The 25677-nt window shown below is 40.0% G+C and overlaps 1 protein-coding gene across 6 annotated transcripts; it reads right to left on the bottom strand.

Annotated features, from left to right (window-relative positions):
- Positions 1-1991: 1991 nt before the first annotated feature.
- Positions 1992-24368, bottom strand: kif7 (kinesin family member 7). Of its 6 annotated transcripts, none has more exons than XR_004222051.1 (19): positions 23511-24366; positions 21773-21973; positions 21273-21690; positions 20374-20917; positions 18434-18577; positions 17455-17670; positions 16033-16223; positions 15832-15944; positions 14184-14336; positions 13076-13278; positions 10703-10900; positions 9865-9990; positions 7646-7822; positions 7116-7331; positions 6687-6893; positions 5289-5487; positions 4729-4893; positions 3453-4635; positions 1992-3324 (listed from the first exon to the last, which is right to left on the bottom strand). XR_004222051.1 is itself a non-coding variant. In XM_031899227.1 (18 exons), the coding sequence occupies exons 1-18, from the start codon at positions 23833-23835 to the stop codon at positions 4256-4258; spliced, it is 4110 nt and encodes a 1369-aa protein (XP_031755087.1). In that variant the 5' UTR covers positions 23836-24368; the 3' UTR covers positions 1992-4255. The 6 variants fall into 6 exon arrangements, 4 of the variants coding, with proteins under 4 accessions (XP_031755087.1, XP_031755084.1, XP_031755085.1 ...); XR_004222052.1 differs by having other exon boundaries at positions 3517-4635; XM_031899227.1 differs by having other exon boundaries at positions 1992-4635; positions 16033-16157; positions 23511-24368.
- Between the last annotated feature and the right edge of the window lie 1309 nt (positions 24369-25677).

Below are 25677 nucleotides of genomic sequence, written 5' to 3'. Positions count from 1 at the left end.
GGATGTCCCAACGTTACCTTAAATGAAACCTCTCTAAAACTGAACTGGTTCTCTTTCCCCCATCCAATGCCCACACTGTTCCCGAGGTATCCATAACAGTTAACAATTCTACCATCACCCCATCTTCCCAGGCCCGGTGCCTTGGGGTTATCCTTGATTCTGCCCTGTCCTTCACTCCTCATATCCAATCACTTATCAAATCATGTCACTTTCACCTAAGAAATATCTCCAAAATCCGATCATTTATCACCCAAGACGCTGCCAAAATTCTTATTCACTATCTTATAATATCTCGCCTGGACTACTGTAACTCCCTATTAATTGGCCTTCCCCTCCAAAGACTGTCCCCTCTCCAGTCCATAATGAATACTGCTGCCAGGCTCATACACCTCTCCAACCGCTCCTCCTCTGCCATGCCACTCTGCCAATCTCTGCACTGGCTTCCCCTACCATCCAGGATAAAATTCAAACTAAAAACCCTCACATTCAAAGCAGTCCATAACTCTGCCCCACCCTACATCTCTGAACTTATCTCAAGGTACCATCCAACCCGCTTGTTACGCTCCTTTACTGACCTGCTCCTCAACTCCTCTCTCATTCCCTCCTCACACACTCGCATTCAAGACTTTGCAAGGGCTGCCCCCCTTCTCTGGAATTCGCTCCCACAAACTGTCAGACTTTCTCCCAATCTCTCTGCCTTCAAGAGATCTCTAAAAACACATTTATTCAGAGAAGCTTACCCTAATCTAGTTTAGCAATACCCTGTGCCACACCTCTCACAACTCTGGTCATGCCCATTCCCACACCTTGTGTCTCAACCCTCTCTCCTTGTAGATTGTAAGCTCTTTTGGGCAGGGCCCTCTTCACCTCTTGTATCGGTTATTGATTGCTTTATATGTTACTCTGTATGTCCAATGTATGTAACCCACTAATTGTACAGCGCTGTGGAATATGTTGGCGCTTTATAAATAAATGTTAATGTAATGTAAAATGTAATGTAATCCTAAACAGAACTAATGCTCTTGTGCAAATGCTTCAGTCGGTCTCAAGACAGACTGATTTTTAGCAATAAGTTATAGGCAGTACACAGTTGCAGAGTTGCTATTAGAAGGGACATAAATGCAGGGGTCTCAGTGAAACAGGTGTATCTGGTAGACCAGGGGTCCCCAACCTTTCTTACTCGTGAGCCACAGTCAAATGTAAAAAGACTTGGAGAGCAACACAAGCACCATAAAAGTTCATGGAGGTGCCAAATAAGGGTTAAGATTGGCTATTAGGTGCCTCTATGCACACTATCAGCTTACAGGGGGCTTTATTTGGTAGTAACTTTTATTTTTATTCAACCAAAACTTGCCCCCAAGTCAGGAATTTAAAAATAACTCCCTGGTTTGGGGGCACTAGGAGCAACACCCAAGGGGTTGGGGAGCAACATGTTGCCCCCGAGCCACTGGTTGGGGATCACTGTGGTAGACCATATAGCCTGGGGGCTAAAAGAAAAATTGAACTCTAAATAATGATGAAACAGAATCCTGAAGCATCATCACAAGAAGCAAAGTTGTGCCATTGAGCTGCAATAAGGTAAGCTGGTGCACCATGTCACTTCACATATGAGCATGCATTAGGTCAGGATGATGAAAATGTGTATAGCCCAAGTGGCCCAGAAAGCCATTTGTATGCTATATTCACAGAAGCTATACCCATGGTGCAGCATGAGCTGTAAGGATAGATCAACGGCTAAACAGTACCAACCAGGAGCTCAGATGATCAGCATCACTGGCTTATACTTGGGGAGAGTCGAGAAACACTAAAGAATATGAAGTTGGTAAGGGGAGGGTCTATTACATAAATGCTCCCTGTAAAATAATTTTAACGATAGAAGCACTAGGTACAAGAATATAAACAAGGCAGATTGCTTTTCTACCGTTTCAATTTCACAGTTACATTTACACACAAAGTGCTGTTTTGAGTAAAAATTGAAACCTCAAAACACATTGAAAACTATAATAAAATATCTTTATTCCATAAAAACCATATAGAAAATTGCAATACTTTTGATGTAAAAAAAAACCAAAATATTTACACAGTAACAATTCAACCTGTACATGTAAACTGCTCTATAAACATTGCCTTTAAATGCCAGATACACTAACATTTATCATTAAGCACAATGCCTGCCCAGTAACATGCAAACTGGTAATAGTAAATACACATGCTTAGTGTTAACTACAATTTAAACATGCAGAACAACTCTGTACTGAAATTCGGGTTCAAATACACTGGAACTACAAAAAAGGCACTGTTAGCGGGGATGGTCACCCTCATACACAAAAACCTAATTATAAAAAACATAAGGCAAGCTACAAGGGCACGTTTGTCCTCAGCGCAATATACAGTGAAGCTGATTTTACTGTAGAATTGGCATAAACCACAAAAAGTTTTACTTTTTGTGAAACATTTTATGTTTTTAAGCATTTTAACATTTAAAGGGGACAAACAAGATAAAATGGCATAAAATACTGGAAAACCCAGTTTATAATCTATCTATGCTGGAGAGGTCAGGCCCCCCTTTGCATGCAGGTGTCCCATGTTAAATGTATTGGTGGTGCATGAATTTCAGAGGTTAATACATTTTAACACTTATGTTTTTGTTAACAGATTTATTTTGCTGATGTATTTAAAATGGAGCACTGTCTCCTTAAAACTTGAAAATAACTCCAAGACATATTTAATCAAGCTGGGCTTTGGTTCTCATGTTTATATTATTCATACAAGTTGCCATTTAATTAAAGCAATGGGTGAGTGGCCACAAGTGTAAGTCGGCACCACAACATTGTGAGTGACAGGAAAAAGTATCACTTTATTTTGCAACACATCAAGAAAAAAAAATGTTTTAAAAAATTAGTTTGGTTATATTGATACTTCATTTGAGTATTTGTTTTTAATCCTTTAAGCCTGTGTGAAGGGCTAGTAAACAAACGTTCTACATGTTGTAGGTCACCCCCCTATTGACATTAAACATCAACAGCTTTTGGAACAGCTAAGTGAAATAGCTAGCAAATATTAGAAGATCTTTTGTACAGAAGCCCCATTGTGTCATTTTTATGTCTTAGGGCTCTTACACATGAGTGGTTGTTCCTGTGTGCCCTTGTGATGGAGCATTCATGCGTTCAACCTCAACAGCACACATGAACACAGCACTTTCTTCATTTACTTTGTACTCACAGGGCCATAGGGCAGCTCCATATGCAAGTGAAATGCACCTTCTTTTCAATCACTTTGTACTCACAGTGCCGCAGGGCAGCTCCGTACGCAGGTGAAATGCACCTTCTTTTCAATCACTTTGTACTCACAGTGCCGCAGGGCAGTGCCGTATGATGGTGAAATGCACCTTCTTTTCAATCACTTTGTACTCGCAGTGCCGCAGGGCAGTGCCGTATGATGGTGAAATGCACCTTCTTTTCAATCACTTTGTACTCACAGTGCCGCAGGGCAGTGCCGTATGATGGTGAAATGCACCTTCTTTTCAATCACTTTGTACTCACAGTGCCGCAGGGCAGTGCCGTATGATGGTGAAATGCACCTTCTTTTCAATCACTTTGTACTCGCAGTGCCGCAGGGCAGTGCCGTATGCAGGTGAAATGCACCTTCTTTTTAATTATATAGTACTCACAGTGCCGCACAGAAGTGCCAAAGACAGGTGGAAAGTAGCAAGTTGCATTCCACCTGCGTTTAAATCTTTCCTGTGCAGTGTGAGTACAAAGTGATTGAAAAGAAGAGGCTACGTTTACTTCTGCATTCCCTTGCAGTGGAACACATTAGTTCCACCTTAAGGGAACACAGAAAGAACCAACTCATGGGCAAGAGCCCTGAGGCTGATGGCAGATGTGAAGTTGTCACCTGTGCTTAATAACTCTAGAGTGGGCAACAAAACATCCAACATTATATGCCTACAGGATTCATGTAAAATTCCAGTAGTTAAACATATGCATTGGGTAGTAGCCCAAAGTTGTCTTGTGAGGAAAATTCAAGGTACTACCATGTGCTTTACCACCAACAATTTCATTGTCCTGGTTAGGCATGTAACATTGGATGTTGTCACCCGCACTGGAGGAAATTAAGTGTAGGTGACAAAATGTCCTGTCTGCTATAACCCTAAAAGGTATGTAAAACGGCACTCCAAATAGAACATGTAAATATACTGATTTCCAGTAGCCTTGGGAAAACAAGTGCATTAAATATTTTTATCCGAACCTTTCTACAATGGATTTTTTCTAACATCTATCATCTCCAAATTAGAAATTACGGGGACAGTGTTCACATTACATCTGCGCAGCTCTCTTCGAGATTTAGGAAGATAGGAAAGATTTCTCTGGCAAAGGGCTTCTGCTGGTTGCACTAATTTACTATTTTCTAAGACAGTCTCTCGATTTCTGAGTTCCTCAAGGCCATGTTGCTCTTCAGTAGGAAGCGAAGAACGTCTCCAAGTGGGTGGTAAAGGTGCATACAAAAAGTCCTCTCTCGGCTGTATGTTTTTGTCTGTACCAAAAACAGGGTTGTTTAAATTCACAGTGGCAGAATGGATTTCAGTGGTCTGTTTTTCAGCTGTGGTGAGACTTCTTCCATCACCTAGAGCCACTCAGAAAGACAAAGGGTGTCAATATAACAAGATTTGCTCAGTGTACTGGAAACACTCACTGCAGAACAGGTCTTTAAGTGTAGCTGTCTTACCATTTACTTGCTGTCCAGGAGCATTCTGTTTAGGAATAGATACTTTAATTAGTCTTTGGCTTAGTTCTTGATGAGCCTGCATATACCAACATAACTCCTTTTCAAGCATTTGTATTCTGGCTTCATATTGCCTCTTGCTTCCAGCCAATCCTTCACCCATTTGGCCTGAAACAGATCACAAGAAGACAGGAAATTCATATCCATGTTCAGTGGCAAAATCTCTTGTGTGCTGAATCTAAAATACACACACCAAAAGGATTAGGAACACCATACTAATACGGTGTTTGACCCCCTTTCGCCTTCAGAACTGCCTTAATTCTACGTGGCATTTTTATAAATATGCCCATATGTCACACTGGACACTTCATCAACCGGTAGGACATCTCCTACACCTACTCCTATACTTTTCTATTAATCACATTAAAATCATTTTTTAAAAAGCTTTTTATTTATACTACAGTTTTTGTATATGTGAGCTGTTCCATGTGAGTAAATCTACCATTGAGTGGGTATTAAAGCAATATAATGCTATATAACATTAAAGTAGTAAAAGATCAAACCTTGAAATTGCTTTAGGATAAGCTGCATGTTTCTTTCGTGTTCCTTCTGTTGCAAAGTGAGCTGGCGATCCATCTCAAGCCTCTGCCGTTCTAGAGCCACCTCTAGCCAGTAGACCTGCCTTTGCTGTTCTTCTAGCTTCATTTCTAATTCTGAGAATGCAATCTGCAGCTTGTGCTCCTCCTCCCGCAATGTTACAACCTAAAGAATTATATTACATAAATATAAATTATAATAAACAGACTGCATAAAAAAATGCCATACTCTACACCCTCTGAATGCATAGGGGTAGCACAAACAGTAGCATTAATTGCCTTACTAACCAACTGCCTTCTAAAAATATAGAGCAGTGACCCCAACCAGTGGCTTGGAGGCAACATGTTGCTCACCAACCCCTTGGATGTTTTTCCCAGTGCCCCCAAACCAGGTAGTTATATTTGAATTCCTGACTTGGTGGCAAGTTTTGGTTGAATACAAGATTTACTACCAAATAAAGCCTCCTGTAAGCATAGAGGCTACCTAATAGCCAATCTTAGCCCTTATTTGGCACCTTCATGAACTTTTGATGCTTGTGTTGCTCTCCAAGTCTTTTTACATTTGGCTGTGGCTCATGCGTAAGAAAGGTTGGGGATCCCTGATATACAGTATCTAGATAGAAGTAAGTCTATGGCAGGAATCGCAAAGTGGTCTTCCAAATTTATCACCAGTCATCCTAGGGTTTTGTTTTTTTTACCTGTGCTTACTTTCTGTCAGGATTGCTATCAGGATTAATCACCTCTTTAGTACAAGCTGTGATATGAGGTAGGTAACTAAATGAGAGCATGTTTAGTGCTTTACTCAAAAACAAGAATGAACTGCAGTGAAAATAAGGCTTTAATAAGCGATTTGAAATAAAAATAAACAAAGGTGAGCCAAAAATGCAGGCTGAAGAAAAGTTCAGATGCAAGCAAGAATTTAGGGAAAAACAAAGTCCATAAACAGGCCAAGAATCATACCAGAAAAATCAGCAGGGGTCAGGAAAACACTCACAGGAGGAGGACAGGATACTTGGAAACTCCAACAGCATTCCCAGGATAATGTTGACTTAAAATGCAGGTTAACAGATGCAGGGTCCAAGGGTAATGTTGACTGGCTTAGACCAAGTAGTTTAGTTTAAGTTTCCAGCCAGAATAGGAAGGGGCATGTTAAAAAAGCCATGTAATTAGGAAATTACTTGCAGCTGGATCAGGTAACTAAGGCAAGAAGGCAAAAGCATAATCTGCCTGGAGAAGCTGCATTCCATGAACAGGAGGTTCCCGAAAGTGTTAGGCCAGATCCTAACACTTTCTGTCCCTTTAATCAATGAACTGCTAGTTCAAATAGGGCTGGGTAAAGTGCTAGGAGAATAAGCTGATCTCTACCTTGTCAAAATACTTGCAAAGGAGTGCTCTTGTCTCTGAGGAGGAGAGATAGCTGAGCTTTGCCATCAAGTTCATTTCACACTGGGACAGCAGACTGGCAGATGCTCTCAAAACCCGCTGCCTACGAGTAATGGACTCATTTTTGTACTCTATTGCAGCATCCAAGGCTTCAATTGCTTCATCTAGCTGGAACAGTATTCTTTCTTCCTGGGGGAAAAAAATAACACGTAACATAAATATAAAATGCAAACATTCTTTACATCTGGTAGCGATGACATGTGGATGCAATGCCTTATATATATGATTTTATAAGGTTCTTCACAGAACCAGAGAATACAAGCAAATTCAAAAGGTGCAGGCCAGTGTCAGGCTTAACTGAAGCAATACAAATCTTTTAAACAATCATTTTCATGAAGAGACAATAGTCACCTCTGCAGAGAGAAGGTTTCCTTGTCTCAGCTTGTCATCAATGTCTACCCTCTGTTTTAACAACAGGTCCTTCTCCTGTCTCAGATTGTTGATCTCATCTCGTATACGTTGCTGGTCGTGGGCGCTGCCCTGACGAAGCTGGCCATTCTTCTCAGACAGCTCCTTCTCTAAATCCTCAATGCGGCTAGACACTCTGACAATATCGTTACTTAAGGCCTGGGATTAAAAAAAACTTCATAAAACATCAGCTGGAGACAAAGATCACCCTGTGACACAGACAAATTTTTCAAGTTAGAAGTTTACCTCCAGGTAAAACTATGAAGTTATGTTTTGACCTGACAGTGCTTGTTCAGGTATAGTCACAGGCAGGATGACAGTACAATAAACAGTAAACTGGAAGTGTGAGTGAGAAGAAATATATTTTTTTTAAAAAACATTACACTCACAAGATTTATGTATTGTATCTAGTCCCTTCAGCTGAAAAACCAACTCACTTTAGTTTCCTCAGGCAGACTTAAAAGGCATCTCACCTGACTGGAACGAAGTCTTTTGATCTCTAAGTCATTCTTTTCCTGTTGAAGTGCCTCTTTTTTTAACAAAATGCCTTCTCTTTTATGAAGTTCTTCTTCCAGCTCATTCAAGGAACGGCGCTGCTCAAGCACTTTATCAATCTCGCTGTCTAGCCATTTCTTCTGCTCTTCAATTTTCTAACAGCAGACAACATGGAAAACAGCATAATGAAACAAAGTCTTAAACTGACAACACACAATGTTTCCTCCACCAGGGGCAAAGTGCCTGAAACTGCCCCTGCTGCCTCCCACTGGCTGTAATGGGTACCACTTGAAGGCACCAGGTATGGTTGTTATTAGCCCAAGAATGCTCTCCAGTGCATGTTTATAGGCAGCACTTGCAGCACTGGGCTGACATATTTCAGAAAAATACGCAAGATGTCCTACAGCCCTTAGTTGTTGGGAGCAAGAAGTATATCAGAATTAGAGCCATGAGTGCAAAAATGTCAACAGCCAGACAGATACTGTTTGAGGACTATTTTAAACTACTGAAATTTAAAATTAATCTATGCTGGAAAGGTGAATCACATTTTACTATACAGAATAATAGTTATTTACTGAAAGAACCCTTCAATGGAGAACTAAAGCTTAACTAAAGATATAGGCTAGAAATGTTGTACATTATGTTTTGTGCTTCTGTACCAGCCCAAGGCAACCACAGGCCTTTAGCAGGGAAGATCTGTGTCCCTAAAGTAGCCTAGTAGCACCCCATCCTTTTTTTTGCTGATTTCCTGCACATGCTCTGTGCTGCTGTCACTTACTGAGCTTAGGGACCCACTCACAATATACTCTATATATAGGATATAAATGTCATAATATAAGCCTGATTAGTAAATAACACACATGATTACTGCATGGCAACTCTGAAACCAGTGCTATTAGTATCAGACTTTAAAGAAAAAGGAAAAGTAAAAACTCAGTAAGCTTTATTACAAAAGTCTATGTAAATACAACCATAAACACCCACAGAAACGCTGCACTGAGTCCTCTATAAAAAAAAACACAGGATTTCTTGTCTCCTTTTTGGGAAAATGTTCTAGGGTTCTTTACTCGGGTACAGTTAAGCTTTTGCTGAATAAGAATAGCATTCTAGGTTGCACTAATGTGGCAAATCTATTGGCAGTAAAATGCCAAAATTACTTTCCTTCTCCTTTAATAATCAGCCTGTTAGGATCAGCTTATATGACAAACATAATTTTCTTTGCATGATAATTTCCAACGACCCCTAAGCTAAGCTTCTCAACAGCTGCTCAGAGTGCACCGAGCATGTGAGTGACACTTTTAACAGAAGTGTTGAGTATGGTCACCCCTCCTTACTACTATAGAGATGTTGAACCTTTAGGCTGGTTCAATAAGTTCATTACATAAAATATGGCATGTCTAGCCATATTTATTTTTAGGGTTTAGTTCTTCTTTAAAGATGATGGAATGTCAAAAATAAACACATTCTCACTGACACATTTTAAGCATTTGCTTATATCTGCCAAACTTTTTTTAGATGCATGTTACCCTTTATGGGTGTACACTGAAAATGCAGAATGTATTTTTGTTTTAAAACTTTTTGACTTTCTATACACCTTAAGATCAACAAGGGTAGTAGATTATTTATACCATTACCCATTATCATTAAAGTTTTAACATACCAAAAACGTATTTATGTATTCAAATCAAAGTGCTTATTTTACATGGGATGCTATTAGCAAACCATCAACATGTTATCCCACCAATTTCCTTCTAAAGTAGCTTTTACCTTTTAGACTCATGGCACACAAATGTTTGTGGACAATATCTTTCTATGTCAGGAATGAATTGTTCCAAAGGGCAAAAAAATATTGGAAACATCAAAAGATGTTTGAGCTGTCACAAAAGATGTTTGAGCTGTTAATTAATAAACTATGTTCCACTACTAAACCATGTTGTTAGCCATGAACGTTTGAGTTCTCAATGTAAAATAATCTAACTTATCTACTAAAATGCTTATTAATAGGATTAAATATGCAAGTGATATGTGGAATAATTTTCAGCTACATAAAACAACTGATTTTGTCAACAAATAAAAATAACAACCAGTGTTTCCATTATCCTGACAGAAATGAATTATAGCCACATATCACATCATGGCTAGCCTCATTTTCTTATCAGAGCTACAAAGAGCATTTATAAGAATCAAACAGACATACTTGCTGCTGCTCCAGGCTGATAACTGATCCATTACTTCCACTCCGTCTTTTTCTTTGAAACGCCGCTATTTCCTCTGTTTTGATCCTTAATACCTTTTGCTGCTGTTCGTGTTTGAGCTCAAGTTCCTGAAATGAAATACTGTGCTAATCACTACAGGTGCTTTTGTCAAGGCAAGGAAAGGCACCAGTGTTTAAAAAGCCCAGATGTATTGATCAAAAAAGCTACAACAGACAAATATAAAGAGGATTGAGTAAGTGATAATGAGAGGCTACTGACACATTAGGCTAATGCCACATGAGGGCTAATTCTCCACTGTCATCAAACTTCTTTTGTGACTGCACCCTGAGCAACTCAGTCAAGCCAAGTGTAGACACGTGGTTTTAGTTGCTGAAATCCATACTGCTTTTTGGCACTAAAGTCTGCTGCATGTGCCTGCACCTGGGCTGATGTGTTGGCTCTCGGTGCAGGCAGAGGCGAGGGATGCTGATAGCATAAAGGCGGATTCCTGGCCTGCGTTTTATCCGCAGGCTGAAAATCAGTCCTGTGTGGCAGTATCCTTAAGATTTTCCTTGTAGATTTTACTTGTGGGGTGTATTATTTTTCAGTGCTATGAGGAATTTCTTTCGGCAGAACTTAAGTAATGATCCTTCATTATGCAAGAGATACATACATACATATACTGTACACATATAGTATAGCCCAAGCGAGATATCCCACATTTAATCTCGGACTTCTTTTCTGCATTTCTATAGTACGGACCAAGCTAGATATACCCACCTTTACTCTGTGTCTTCTTTTCTGCATTTCTATAGTATGGCCCAAGCTAGATATACACACCTTCACTCTATGACTTCTTTTCTGCATTTCACTCTCTAGACGACGTTTCTGTTCTGTCTCCTCTTTCAGTTTCCTCTGCAACTGACACTGCTGCTGTTTCATTTGCTGTATGTTTTTTTCCAGTTCTTCGATTCTCCTTTCACTCTGTGCAGAAAGTGACACTAACTTCTCTGTAGCCTGCTTCTTCTCATTCAGAACCTGAAAGCGACAGCTCACGATTGGAACTTGCGAAAGTTAAAAAAAAAACAAAAAAACTAAACACCACACAAGACAACTTGCCATTGACTTAACGGAAAATATATAATGTAATTAAGATTGGAAAACAGAAAATGATACCTAAAGGTGGCCACACATGTGGTGATCGTCAAATCCGCCACTAACGTTCAGGGCTGAAACGGCAGATAAGGAGGTAGAAACAATAGGATTTCTACCTCCTTCTGCCGATTCAGCCCCGACAACAGATTTTGCTCAAAATCTTTTAACCTGCCCGATCGGCGTAGTCGACCAATATCAGCAGCCTCCTGCGATATCGGTCGACTCGCCGACTTGCCATACACGCACCGAATATCGTACGAAACAAGGTTTCGTACGATATTATCGGTGTGTGAATGGCCAGCTTTATTTGTAAGTTAACACGTTCCTTTTCCCAGTAAATGTTTAGGAAAGCAGAACTAGTCCAATTACACTGGAAAAGGAAATTGCAAGGGAAATGAGCTGACTGTATAATTCTTTACTGTAGAAACTGAACTGGACTGTTACTCCTGACTATTATAACCGCTCTCTAATATCCAAAGTTACAGTTATTATACAGTGGTGCTTGAAAGTTTGTGAATCCTTTAAAATTTTCTACATTTTTAAATGAATGTGACCTAAAATCATCTGATTTTCAAACATGTCCAAAAAGTAGATGAAGAAAAACCGGCAAAACAAATTATTATTATTAGATTTAGGCATGTATTTATTGAACTGATCCAATAAAATATCTGCGTGTGGCAAAAGTAAGTGAATGGTGCTCTCAGTATTTGGTGTGATCCCCTTGTGCAGCAATAACTGCAACTAAACTGTTGATAAGTCCTGTACATGGAATTTTATCCATTATCCACATAGAACAACTTCAGCTCTTGAATGTTGGTCGGTCTCCTCACATGAACAGCTTGCTTTAGGTCTTTCCACATTTTAATTGGATTAAGGTCAGGACTTTGACTTGGCCATTCCAGAACATTTACTTTCTTTTTTAAACATTCTTTGGTAGAACAACTTGTGTGCTGTATGTCTCTTGAGATTCAGTTCACAGACAGATTTTCCTTTAGAATTCTCTGGTATAGTTCAGAATTCATTGTTCCATCCGTGATGGCAACCCATCCAGGCCCAGATGCAACAAAACAGGCCCAAACCCAAACCCAAACACTTCCCCCCACCATGTTTCACGGGCGAGATATTCTCCTTGCTACCCTGTCATACACACCATAGCTGTTCAGTGTATTCCTGATGGTGGACTCATGATCATCAATATTCAACAATGTGAGACAGGCCTTCAGTTGCTTAGAAGTCACCAAGGGTTCCTTTGTAACCTCTCTGATTATTAGACGCCTTGCAGCTGGAGTTATCTTTTATGGTCAACCTGTTCTGGGTAGGGTAACAACAGTCTTGAATTTCCTCTATTTGTACACAATCTATCATACTGATAATTGGTGGATTTCAAACTCTTTAGAGATGGTCTTGTAACTTTTTCCAACTTGGGCATGGAACACTCTCCATCAAAAACTCTATCTGCCCTGCTTCTCACTTTTATTAATGTGTTTGAGTGTCTAGGTACAACGTATTACTGTAAACCTTAAACAACTCTGTGCACCATAAGACATGTGTGGCACATACAAACCAAAATGACTGGCACATAGGACTCTACAAAGCAGGATCTCCCCTGCATTTAATCTGTCAAATACAACACTGCAGGGGTGGGCCCCTTCATCAGGTATACCTGAAGGGAACCACTCCCAAAATGTTTTATATGATGAGATAAACACAGGGGAGATCCCCACACTAGAGTCCTGTATGCCAGTCAGTTTGTTTTGTTCAAGTTATTAGAGAGTTGCCTATCCCCCTACACTGTGCACCGGACTGCACAAGTTATGCGCAGTTGCATATTAGCATAATTGTGGCATGTAGCCATTTCTATCAGCACTGCAACATGCAAAAGAAACCCCACGGCAAGAAGAATACTGTAGGCTAGACTACCAAAAAGATAGCAAATGTTGTTTTAGACACAAAAATTACTCAAACAGCAAAGGGCTAAAATCCCAAAACAGAAGTGAGTATGGGATCAGTACATGAGACCCATAAACCAGAGAACTCTTTGCTTCTAATAAAACAAACCTGCACTTTGCTCTCCGCAGCAGCTATCTTTTTTCGGTATTCCTGCAACTTGCACTTTTCAGCTGGATCACGCGACGCTTTTCCCTCCAGTTCCAGTAATTGCCTTTGACTTTCGCTGACTTCTGCTCTGATCTGTTCAGCTTCATTCTCTAGCTCAGAAATCTTAAGGCAGTATTGTTTATTCATGGCTTGAGCTTCCTTTCCTGTAAAAAAAACAAAAAAAAACAGAACATATTCCTGTAATATTATATGCTTATACTAACAAACAGTTCTATTAATATCATGCCTGAAATACCCCACCTATCTAACCAATGAGATTGAGCCATTCCATAGTATCAGAGAAGTACTTACAACACCAGAAAAATACAGACGGTATAGCATTAAGTACTGTCCTGTTAAGGGGAATACACGTCCTGTTTTCTTTTTTAAATGTGGTATTTGATGCACTCGGTGTTACACTTGACAAAGGGCAGAAGTACTCAAAACATGTTGTGTAAATAAAACAGACACTTTGCAGCTAGTTCTGCTTTTTTGCCTTTTCTCCCTAACCATTTTATTTTTCTGCTGATCCATGTAATCTTTTGGTGGAGGTGCTTTTACCACATATGTGCAATCATTTTCAGTATTAGAGATAAGCTCAGCTCCAAAGCAACACTGGATATCTTGACTAGTAATATTAGTAACAGTAAAATATGTCTATGAAGATATGTCTATGAAGATTTCATTCACCTAGGTTAAGACATACAGTAAGTAGTAGAGATAAGTTTATAGCAACTGGACTTTAAATATTCTTGAAAACATTTCACTCACTCACTCAAAGTGGCTTTTTCAGTCAAAAAGGATTATTAGGAAAATATTTTTTATATGCAAAAATGTGAACACCAAACCAATGTATAGTTTTTACCATCCTAGGTTATTTCAAGTGGCATTTTGCACATCCTCGCAACTATCCCCCATAAAAATACCAGAAAACACTAATCAGCATCATTCTGGATAATTGTGAAAACAGTAGATTTTGCTAAAAAGCAGCTATCTGTAACCAGTCAAAAACATGAAAATGCTAAGAAAATTAGCTGGCTGATAAGCGCCAGCTGGGAAAGCACCTTACCGGTTTTAACAAGCTCTTTAATGAGCTCTTCTTTCATGCGGATGTTGATAGCTAGTTCCCGGATCTTTTGTTGAGCTTGACGCAGTCTCCACTTTGAATCATTTCCTAAGATTTGGCTTTCTCTGGGTACATTCTGGGCACTCTGGGAAAGTGCTTGGAGCATAAAATTAAGTCTAACAATTAAAGGTTATTCAGGGAATTTTAAGAATGATTAAATACAAGTTCTGATGAGAAGGAAAGGTAGAATCATTGGGGCAGAAAATGTTGGGCTCAGCACCAGTGATTCGCTTTGCTTGCCACCTTCCAAAGGACAGTGCTCTTCTTCTTCAAAAAATGCACTAGTCTAGGGTACTTTTCCTGTGAGCTCTTCAATTTTGTTCCGTGTCCCAGGAATCCCCTGTTCTTTAATGTTTTCTGTACTGTGAATGCAACCAGTTTTAATAAGCACAGGGGATGCCTGGGACACTGGAACAAAATAGAAGTAAGCACCAAACATTGCTTAGGTGGGTTGTATAACAACTTGGCACCCCCAGTGATTGCAAAGCTTGTTCAAAGCATGTGATTACTGAGGATAGTTCAAAAGTGTGGGTTAAAATTAACCACAATACCACTTGTGGCAACAGTAAAACTCCCATTCCCCCTCGCTTGATCCTCCAAATCAGTGCTGTCCAACAGGCAGCCCATGGCCCCCCCCACCTGTCTGGCTGCTGTGACCACTTACCTTTGTGTATAATTTAAATCGTATCAGTACTGAGATTAACTGGCCCCCTGAATTGTTCACACCTCAAATTCAGACTGTAAACCCATGTATTATTCACACCTGTAGTCCCCTGTATTGACACCCTGCCCTGCACTCCCTGCATTGTTCACAATTTAGGCTCAGACTGTAAGCGCCCACACTGTTCACACCTCTGACAGAAAGTGCTGCCTGCCCTACGCTGCCTGTGTGTGCCATACTCTGCCTGCCCTATGCTGCCTATGTGTGCCATACTCTGCCTGCCCTATGCTGCCTGTGTGTGCCATACTCTGCCTGCCCTATGCTGCCTGTGTGTGTCATATTCTGCCTTCACTATGCTGCCCCTGGCGTATGTTAGCATATGGTGTGTATGGTGTGTCCCTATGGTGTAATTATGTGCTGTGGGTTGCTGTGCTATCCACAGGGGAGGAGGAGGCATATTGATTTAAGGGTGTGTCTTAATATGACATAATAAACTTCTTTCACATATAAATGAAGGGTGATATCCCTGCAGTGAGCACCAACTATTTGGGTGTTTGATGTCCTACAACCATTCATGTGGGTATGGTCTTAAAAGCTCTTGTGATAACATGGGTGTGGCTTGAAGTGGGTGCAGTTTAACAAGGGGAGTGGTCAAAACTGGCTTCCATTATCGGCCTTCCATCATGTAGGCCAGAAAAATGCCGGCCCTCGGTACCACAGAAGTTGGACAGCACTGCTCCAGATGGTTTATCATGGGGAAAAAAAGGCAACATATGCTCTTTTTTAACAGGATTTTCCCTTGACAGAACTGATTACATGCTGGGTTATAATAAAACGTTGTCACATAAAGGAGACACTTATTGGCCAGGCTAGGGATCCTTAATAGCTCTGCTGGACTACATACTATGCAATTTTATTTTTAACACTTACATGAATTTATATTGAGGAGTGTCGATGTAGATTTCTCTCCCTCGCTCTCAGAGATTCTGCTCTGTGGCTTATAATGGGAACGATTTGATCCTGGTTTAGTTATTCTTTCACGTCTACATTAGGAAAAATAAAGAAAAGTCGTATGCATACCCTTTTATAAAAAGAAAAGACAATCTGCTTCTATGCTGAACTCTTGGTTACCTGGGAGGCTTTCCTTGCTGCCCTTTACATTGATCTTTATCATCTTCTTCTGCTGATTCATTTGAATCTTCACTAAACCGTCTCTGCAGTACTGTATCTGCTTCTTCTAAGCTAGACACCAGATTCTGTGTGCCAGTTTGAAAACTCTTAGTAAACTCTTTAGATAAAGAGGAAATGCAGCTGCTGGAAATCTGCTCTGAGCACAAACACACAATAATTACACACTGACAATGCATAGGGGAAAAAGGTGGCAATAAAACCCCACCCAGGGTCAGACTTGGCCAGCGGGACACTGTGGAAAAACCCCAGTGGGCCCCTCTGACCCAGACTTGATCCTCAGTTGCCGCTCCCCACTGCCATAACTTTCCCGCTGCCCACCCTGCCCCTGCGATTACCGTATTTTTCGGACCATAAGACGCACTTTTTTTCCCCCAGAAGTGGGGGGAAAAAGTCCCTGCGTCTTATGGTCCGAATATAGCCTACCGATATACTTTAAAAAAATTTTTTTACTTGCCCATGTGGTCTCCGCAGGGCCCTCCTCTATTTGCCGGCGCTTAGCTATGGCGCTGTGCGCATGCCCATACGCATGCGCGTCATTGTGCATGCGCCAGAGCTAAGCGCCGGTAAATAGAGGAGGGCCCTGCGGAGACCACACGGGCAAGTAAAAACATTTTTTTAAAGTATATCGGTAGGCTATATGCTGGTACAGATGGGGGCAATATGTTGGGTGAAATATGTTGGGTGCTGCTGGTACAGGTGGGTGAAATATGTTGGGTGCTGCTGGTACAGGTGGGGGGCAATATGTTGGGTGCTGCTGGTACAGGTTGGGTTTTAATGCACATAAAATATTTTAGGACACTTTGTTTCAGAATCTTTTTTTCTTCATTTCCCTTCCCAAAAAATTGGTGCGTCTTATGGTCCGGTGCGTCTTATGGTCCGAAAAATACGGTAGTCGCTGCGACTGGCTTAATTAAAAGTTGCAGTGACTAATCGCCCCCTGTGTCTTTGCCTTAAATCTAACATTGCAATTAGTTGCTGCTCAGAAATGTAGCAAAAAATTTATTAAATTGTAACAGTTTAGATAAGGGACTTAAGTCTGCTGCTGAGACAAAGAGACAAAATAAAACAACTTATTTAAGCCACAGTACAAAAAAAAAAAAAATTTGATAAAAGCCATTATGTAACGTTTAAAAGATGAACTACCTTTTTTCACACTTAGCATTCCTGCTGTGGCCAATGCATCTGGTGCTGGGCAGTGTGTGTTTTTAAACACAGTGTTATATTTAAAACATAAATGTCAGTCCTACTGTGCTGGCATGAGGGCACTTCTGTGTCAGTGCTTTTTGTATTAAACAAAAGCAATTAGGCAAGAAGTAAAGAATAAAGTTAGAATTAGTCATCTGAAGGGCCGAAAACTCATACCTTTTTGGACTTTGAAAATTCCCATGAGGAAGATTTCTTTTGTTCCAAGGAGTCATGTGGTCTTATTTGAATTATTGGGGCTGTACTTGGCCTTCCTCCAAGCTGCAGCACATGTACATCTTCCAAAAGGGTTGAAGCAGAGAGACCGGGTCTTAACCTCTCCAGGATATTTTGATGTTTAATGATTTCATCCTGTTGTTCTTGCAACTTTGTACTCTATCAAAAAAGCATCTTGTTACCTACAGCTTTAGCCTGCAAGTAATTACTATGCTTTTCAAGCTGGATCATGTCCAGACATTGTCTATAGGAAACAACGCACACACACGGAAAACAGTTTATACAAACAGAGCCAGTTTTAAGAAACAGCAGAGAGGGCATTTAACCTAAGCATCCAGTCTCAGAGGGGCCACATGACCAGAAATCTAATATCATGAAATTTTTAGACTAACATTAAGTATATTTTGATATTTATGTCCAGCAATGTCCAGCCTGCAGTCCTCTAGCTCAGTAGATACCAAACTGTGGGGCTCGGAGCTTTTATTGTTGCCAGATAGAGCAATATTTAGCAGCCATATATGCACTGATTTACAAGATATCACAATGACAGGCAGTAAGGGAGGCCAAATGATGATGAACAACTGTGCAGCTGGGCCATACACACTTCAAAGTGTGGCCCTATCAAAATGCAAGTTGGTCAGTTAACCCATACATGTGCTGATGGAGGTCATAAACCAGGTTTTCATGTTAAAACAATTAATTTGGATGCTATTTAATTAGATCAGTATATATCAAGAACTTTGTGCAATTGCCGATGCGTGGACAGATCACCAAAATCCCTAACTCTGGTAACCTGACTACTTGGTGTATATAACCAGCACTTTTCTAGATTTAATACATTTGCTATTACATTAGGAACAACAAATGCAGACATTCTGACATTGTCATCAGTATTTCGGAAGGCACAAAAAACAAATAGCACCTGCAGTTTATATTGTTCCATTGCATCTTCAAGGGCAGACAGAAATTCTCTGTTCTCATCTTCGAGACGTTGTATTTGGAGCTGAAGTTTTTCGATGAGTTTATCCTTCTCGATTTCACATTCCTTTTCAAAGGTTAGCACACCCTAACATGCAACAGAATCACAAGAGAATCCAAAACAATAAGCAATTTTTCTGTTCACACTGTGGAGAAGATTATTTACTATAATTCAGACAAAACAAAGCATCTTTATTGTAATGTAGAGTCAGACACGGCTTTCAGTAAACTTACATTTGTAATTATGGCTTAAAAAGGAATATTGTAAAGTTGCTTAAAATGGTAATTTTTTTCATTATGCAAAAAACTTTTTGGTGGAGGTTCCCTTTAAACAAACTCATTTCCTTATTTTCTCTAATTTGCATCATAAATGCTTATCTTATAGCATGCCACTAACTGGTGCATTAAAACATGCAGAAGAATTTACAAATCCCATCATATGTAACAAGGTTTATATGTTGCACAGTTTATGACCCAGGGCATGTTTCCTTGATGTCATTTTAATTCTCATCAAGAATTGGATAAGAATTGCATTTAATAATATATTATGGAATGGACACGGTTGGACCAAATTTGAGGCATGCAACAAATTTGGCAATCCTGGGCATTACATGACACAATTCTAACGCAAACCAGCTGGATATGGCTTCTATCAAAATGATTTTTTTTATCAGAATTGCATGAGATGTATGTGGCATTATAACAGCCTGAGGAAACAAATCTATATTTGCTATAGGCCAAAGAAAAGGCCTAGAAATTCTGAATCCCCCAAGTAGACTGGTATGAGACATGCTTCAAAGGAAAAGGCAATGCAAAATAGATTTTTTTTCCTAATAAAAGAAAACAAAATTCTAAGCAGCTTTGCAATATACATTTATTACAAATGTGTAATGATTTTTGAGTTATTTGTATATATAATTGCTATTAAAAGCAGTTTCCCTGTCCTTTTTTATTTTTTTGCCCTGGTGGCTCTGACTGTTGAAACAATGTAACACAAGGCAGAAGATTGACAGACTTGACTTGCTGGAGGAGACTGACAGTTGAAACATTGTTTAAAAAGTAACAACCAGGAGTTCAGCAAATGCTGCTTTCAATAGCAATTACATTTACAAATAACTTTTAATGCACTAAAAAAAATTAATAAATTGATATTGGAAAGTTGCTTAGAATTATGTTTTCTCTTATTAGGCAAAACATTATTTTTGGGGTTGATGTGCCCTTTAGGAGTCAATCAGTTAAGTGGACCTGTGTTTGTTCTTCTAAAAAAATTACTTACAGGGTAACCCTTTTGAAATAATAAATAACAAAAGTGGTACAAAGCAAGCTTTCAGAACATTTTAGTTCCATTTTCAACCTGATTACCTTCTCCTGCTTCTTCTAAATAATAAAAGCCAAGCTGTTGGTTGGCTGCTATGGGTTGCTGGAATGAGACAAACTATTGTCTATGTTATTACATAAGCCTCCTTATACTCTTTCACTTGTCCAATCATCAGACGTTCATTTGAGAACAGATAATGTGTTAACACCCAGTGAAGTGTACAGTGGACAAAACAAATGCCTCTTATGTACACAAGTATGTACAATGGGTCAAAAATACAGCACAAATATTTTATTGAGATGGAAAGCATATTTTTCCCAAGTAAATTTCAAAAAAGGTTAGATTAGAATGACATTGCTCAGTAACCAATTAGTACATGTAGCACACACACATTCATTTTAAAAAAGGAAAATGTTAGGGCCATTTGTCCTCATGCATTCATATGTTTGGTCTGCCTTCAATTATAATGCTATGTAACATTTTAAAGATATCTCCTAAACGTTTACTGCTAAAAGTACCATTTTGGATGCAGTCTGATATGTTGATAATTCTGATTCTAGACGTACCTTGTCCTTTATCTGCCTTTTGCCTAGCTCCTTTAATTTTTCCTCAGCAGTGGAGCTCTCAATCCCACTATCAAGACCTGAGGCAGATGACACATCACTTCTCTCTTCTTCTACTGAACACATCCACTCCTTTGCCCGCAGCACCTGAGCAGGGCCCAAGTTATTATCAGAGAGGAGATCCATAAGGAGTAAATAAGCTGCATCAGTGCATGTCCTGTAGTGTGCACATTCTACTATAACCTGGGACACTGGATTATCCATGGACCGCTGGTTTACTGCCTTAGCAGGGTCAGAACGATTTAGTATGCGTGTTTCTGAGCGCAATCTCTGTTCAAGGGCACGCTGCAGAGATTTGATCTGAAGATGCAAATCCTCCACACAATCTGTATCTCTTTTACAATTGACAGTAGCTTTGTTCTTAATGTTCTGGGCTCTGCTTGCATAATTTAGAGTATTTAAAGTTTCATCAAAGTCAGATGCAGATGGACTAACACATGCAATCATCACAGTCTTTGCATTGCCACCTAAGGAGTCCTTCAGTATCCTGCATAACAAATGGCAGATAAATAAGACCTGCGTTGCATGTAGTAAATCTGAAATGCATACTAGTCTGAACTAAATGACAAATAATTGTTATATTTCCGAAAAATGAAAATAGAAAACAGTACACTATTTATTAACATAGTACATCATTCAAAACTTCATTATTCCCGCACCCTCCTCCCCCCCCCACCATCCCCCAGTCAAAGTTTTTTATGCACATTCTTCTAAAGGGACTAATGTTCTTATACTTAGCAAATTAGTATTACAAAATGATAAGGGTGCAGTAAAAATCATAACGTCTCTTTGAGAAGCAGGTTTGTATGTAAATAACTTTAAAAAAGTCCTCTAGAACCTACCTTGTTATTTTCGAATCCCTATAGGGAATGTGCATGGTTTTTCGTTTTGGGTCCCCCAAAGCACTGATGACATTACCCAGCGCCAGCAGACCAGAGTTTATCTGAATACTCTCTTTTAACCGCTCACCAGTGTTTCCTGTTTTTAGAACTCTTTCAGACCCAGCAAGGTCTACAAAGTGAAACTTGGAAGACAAAACTTGGCCAATATCAGGGAGAGTCTCTTCTTCATCAGTAGCCACTCTGGCAACCCGACCAACACACCTTCTTTGTTCCATTGTGACCGTAAAGACCGTATGCGAACGGCTAGAATGTACATTAACATGTGTGGCTCCTGTATGTTTTGCGGCATTACCCATTTCCAGTAGGCTAAGCACCTCATCCAGCCCCTCGACTTCACATTCCTTTATGCCACACAACACTGAAAGAACACGGCAACAGGTTATATTTTGGTTTATTAATACATTTACCAGGAATGGACAACCTGTGTGTATCGCACTTACCAACATTTCCCTTTTCATCTTCTCGTATTAGAATGCTTTTGCTTGTAGTGTGCACTTCAAGAAGATCTCTAAACTCCTCTTTGTATACTTCCAGGTATGAAACCCGAAGGGTAAAGTCAATTAGGTCATTTTCGTCTATCAGCTTAAAAATTTCAGCCATAGACCGTGGTATAATTCCCTGCTCATCCTCAGATATTGAAGCTATGGGAAAAGAAAAAAAAATTTGGTCATGAACAAGCAAATGTCAGCAGTACACAAAATTCAGTTCTACTCTCAGCATCCCTTTCACAAAGGTATGTGCAACTTGCAGCAACCAAGTTGGATATTAATTCTGATTGATGTCACATCACATAAAGCCACAAGTTGCATGATATACTAAAAAAACTGCTAATTTGCATAAACATTGGTGTGTTAAGCACAAGTATTTAGGAGATACCCACAATTGTGCAGGTATTCTGGGGGAAACGCTGCATTGGGGTAAAAAAAAAAACACAGCAAACTGCATCTTTTTAGCGCCCTATGCAAAAAGGAGCCCTCTGATGTTTTTGCCTGTAGCAGATTGCAGACTTTCTGAAGCACCTATAGAAGTAGGTGCTTTTACTTCCAACATACCCTATCAACTTATGCTAAGAGTTCAACAGCAGCGGGTTGGAAATACATTTATGAAGCTTCCACTGCATGTGCTGGTTTTGTAATAACCATCCTTTTTAGCCTATTATGTGTTTAACATTATACTGCACATCATATATGCAACAGTTAGTTGTTACTTGCTGCCAGCCAGGGAAAAATATTTTTCACACTGAACTTAAATTACGTTATCCCTAAATTCAGATGGTTCTACGGGGCTAGGGATGTTATCAAAGATAACCCAAGCCTTAAATAGTTAATACTGAGAAAACAGATGTACACTCAGGGTGCTTGTTGCCAATAAAAGCAGAAGGCAAGTACTGTGCTGTAAAAAGAAGTCTAAAATTAATAAATAAAGCGGAAGGCACTTTATCTAGGCTCTTGTCATACACTACCATTTACTAGATATGTAAAGTGTCTGTTAGCAATTTTCTCTACCTTTCTATGGTATCCTCATGGAGGATAGAAGCTATAATTTCAGCTCCTCCATCCAGAAACCAATCTAGCTGCCTAGGGCTGGCTAAAGGTAAGGCAAATCTTCTTAAAAAATCAAGTCACCAATGAGACCATCAGTGGTTGTGATCCATCCTTCATCGCACTTGACCAATTTTTTTTTTTTGGGAGGGGGTCCTAACCCACAGTATAAGTATCCGTACTATAATATAGTAATTTTACTACAAATTAGTGATGTGCTAAATCTTTAATTTTTGTTTACATCTCAATACTCCATATGGGATTCTGCCACATGCAGAACCATAACCATGTCTGAATAATCAAAGCTGAGCAAAAAACTCTAAATAAAATCGTATAATCTTTGTTCTTTTAGCGACTACGGTGTTGCAGAATACGGCTGTGCTAAGGGAGAACGGCTACTGGTACAGATCCACTACATGAGATTACAAACTCTTACTGCTCCCATATGTGCCTGGTTTGCTTAAATCTTTGGTAAACCACTGCAATAGTACTTCTGTGCTGTATATTCAGAACTAAAAGACTCAACAAGTAATATATAATTCCTGCTACCTCAATGTTACTACTACATAGATCTCCCACCTCAGTTTAACAATATGCCACCCTATTCTTAGATACGAAATTCAGAATTACTACTTACATATGCTTGCCTCGCCAATGGTGTAGGTTTTTCCTGAGCCAGTCTGCCCATAAGCAAACACAGTGACATTAAATCCTTGAAAGAAAGCCGCAAGTAATGGCTGTACACAGGCGTTATATGTTGCATCTTGGCTGCAAGTCTCATCCAATATGTCCTGGAACTGAAAGTGCCTGTTTGTTCCAAGTGTTAGCCTCCTTTGGTCTGGTTCCGTCCACAAACAGTGCTGCTGTCCATGCAGAACCTCCTTAGGGAGTAAGGGTCGAACTCGGACAACTACCCGCACAGCGGTTTCTTCAGTCTTTGACTGCAGCACTTTGGGACCCATCCGTTCAAAAGTAGGTGCTGTGTAACAAGTCCAAATACTTAGCCTAACTTTGTCAGACAGATGGACAAATCACATGTACTTTTCATAACATAACTTGAACTCTCGGATCGCTGTTTAAATGTCTAGTTCCTCGGCTCCTGCCGGCCACTTCATCCAGACGTCACAAGTCTTTGTCGCGATTCAGTGACGTCACGAATACCAGGCCATAAGCGCAGTGACGCCTGAGGGAGCGGTGCGTGTGGAGTTACTACAGTGAAGGCGCAGGAGTGTAGCCTGCTAGTAACATGCGATAGCCACGTTTATTTTTTATTTGCCAACAGTTTTACTTTTGTCAGGGAACGAAAAAGGAACAAAAAAACACTGCTACCTTGGCTCTTAATATTTGACCAAAACGAATGAATTGTTTTCTCTGTTAGCAGCTCACAAAAACTCATACTTATGTTAGGGAAAAATAATAAAAAAAAGTTTGTTTTCCCTGGTAGTTGACAGCAATAGCTTCTGGTTCCACTATTTCCTCAGAAAATCATTCTTTTCTGCTACTTGTAGCAATACCAGGGGCAAATACCTGCAACCGTTAGAGCAGGGGTTCCCAACCTTTTCTACCTGTCAGCAACTTTGAAATGTTAAAAACGTTGGGGAGCAGCGCAAGTATGAAAAGAGGTTCTAAGGGTTGACCAGTAAGGTGGGGTTTGGTTACTTGGTAGCTCAGTGTGGGCTGGCAGCCTACAGCAGGCAATGTTTGGCAGTACACCTGGGAGCAACATCCAAGGGGTTGGTGAGCAACCCGCCAACCACTGGTTCAGGATCACTGCATTAGAGCCTCTGCTCTGGGTTGGACTGAGCCCGCATCCCCCAACCCCCTGCTGAGCCTCCCTTACACCCTTTCCCCCCGCAGGGTCCCCCACCCGAATTCCTCCCCTGAGCGTTTAACACATCGGGGGTGGAACGGTTGGCTGATGGAGCACCGGCAAGGGTTGGATCTGGGCCGCCAGGGCCCACTGTTTTTTTTCCCGGTGTCCCGGCGGCCCAGTCCAACCCTGTCTATACTTAACTGGGAACTCCACCCAAACACAACTTTTGAAAAGATCTTTGAAAAGTAAACATCATTTCAAGCAACTTTGCAATGTACTTCAATTAAAAAATATGCAGCTATTTCATAATTTTTAATGTAATAATATGGTTTGGAACAGTTACCCAAGCCTGCCCCCCTGTTCTGCTGATCTGCTTGACTACTTTGAGACTCAAAATGTAACAGTAGTCTTCAGCCCACATCCTCGAAATCCCATAATTCCCTGTACACGTGATATCAATAGGGAACAGAACGTCACAGTGCAATTCATTGTGAGTTATGTAGTTCCTATATGCTGTCTGTAAGCTGCGAAGTTGTTACAATTTGTTTTAGTCCCTCCTCCCTGCCAGGATTTGAAATGATGCAGAAAGAGTAGAGCTGGATTTCAGCATGCAAAAGTGGTATTTATTCATACTTTTTGAAAGGAACAGATTACAGTGATAGGTATATTAGGGGTTTCTGTGTTGTGTGGGGCCCTTTAACAAATTTTGGTTTGGAAGCCAGAGTTCTGTAATAAAAATAATAATTGATAATTTTATTCCAATTTTCAGGGAACTGATGTGTCAGGGAACAAAATATTTTTTTTGCTTCCCAACAAAACAATACCCATATTGTTCCAAAGTAGAGCCAGGTGAAATTAAGTCATCTTTAGTATTTTTAAGTCTGTGATTTACAGGGTCCTACTTTTTGTTTTTGTCTTTTTTTTGTACAAGCAAGGGCCAGTTTTTTCACAGTTCAGGGAGAAAACAAGGGGTAATTTAGGATAAGACAAT

Source organism: Xenopus tropicalis, chromosome 3 (assembly GCF_000004195.4).
Source record: "Xenopus tropicalis strain Nigerian chromosome 3, UCB_Xtro_10.0, whole genome shotgun sequence".
In the NCBI taxonomy this organism is placed as follows: domain Eukaryota; kingdom Metazoa; phylum Chordata; class Amphibia; order Anura; family Pipidae; genus Xenopus; species Xenopus tropicalis.
Note: the sequence above shows the minus strand (reverse complement) of the source record. Positions and strands in the feature narration are given on the sequence as shown.

Excerpts from the sequence above, each read along its gene's own strand:
- kif7 (XM_031899224.1), bottom strand. The coding sequence starts at position 23,835 with ATGGGTCCCAAAGTGCTGCAGTCAAAGACTGAAGAAACCGCTGTGCGG. Across the intron at positions 15,945-16,032 it reads CAGCAAGGAAAGCCTCCCAG|ACGTGAAAGAATAACTAAAC; the intron begins GTAACCAAGAGT and ends TTCCTAATGTAG. Across the intron at positions 4,894-5,288 it reads TATCCTAAAGCAATTTCAAG|GCCAAATGGGTGAAGGATTG; the intron begins GTTTGATCTTTT and ends GATCTGTTTCAG.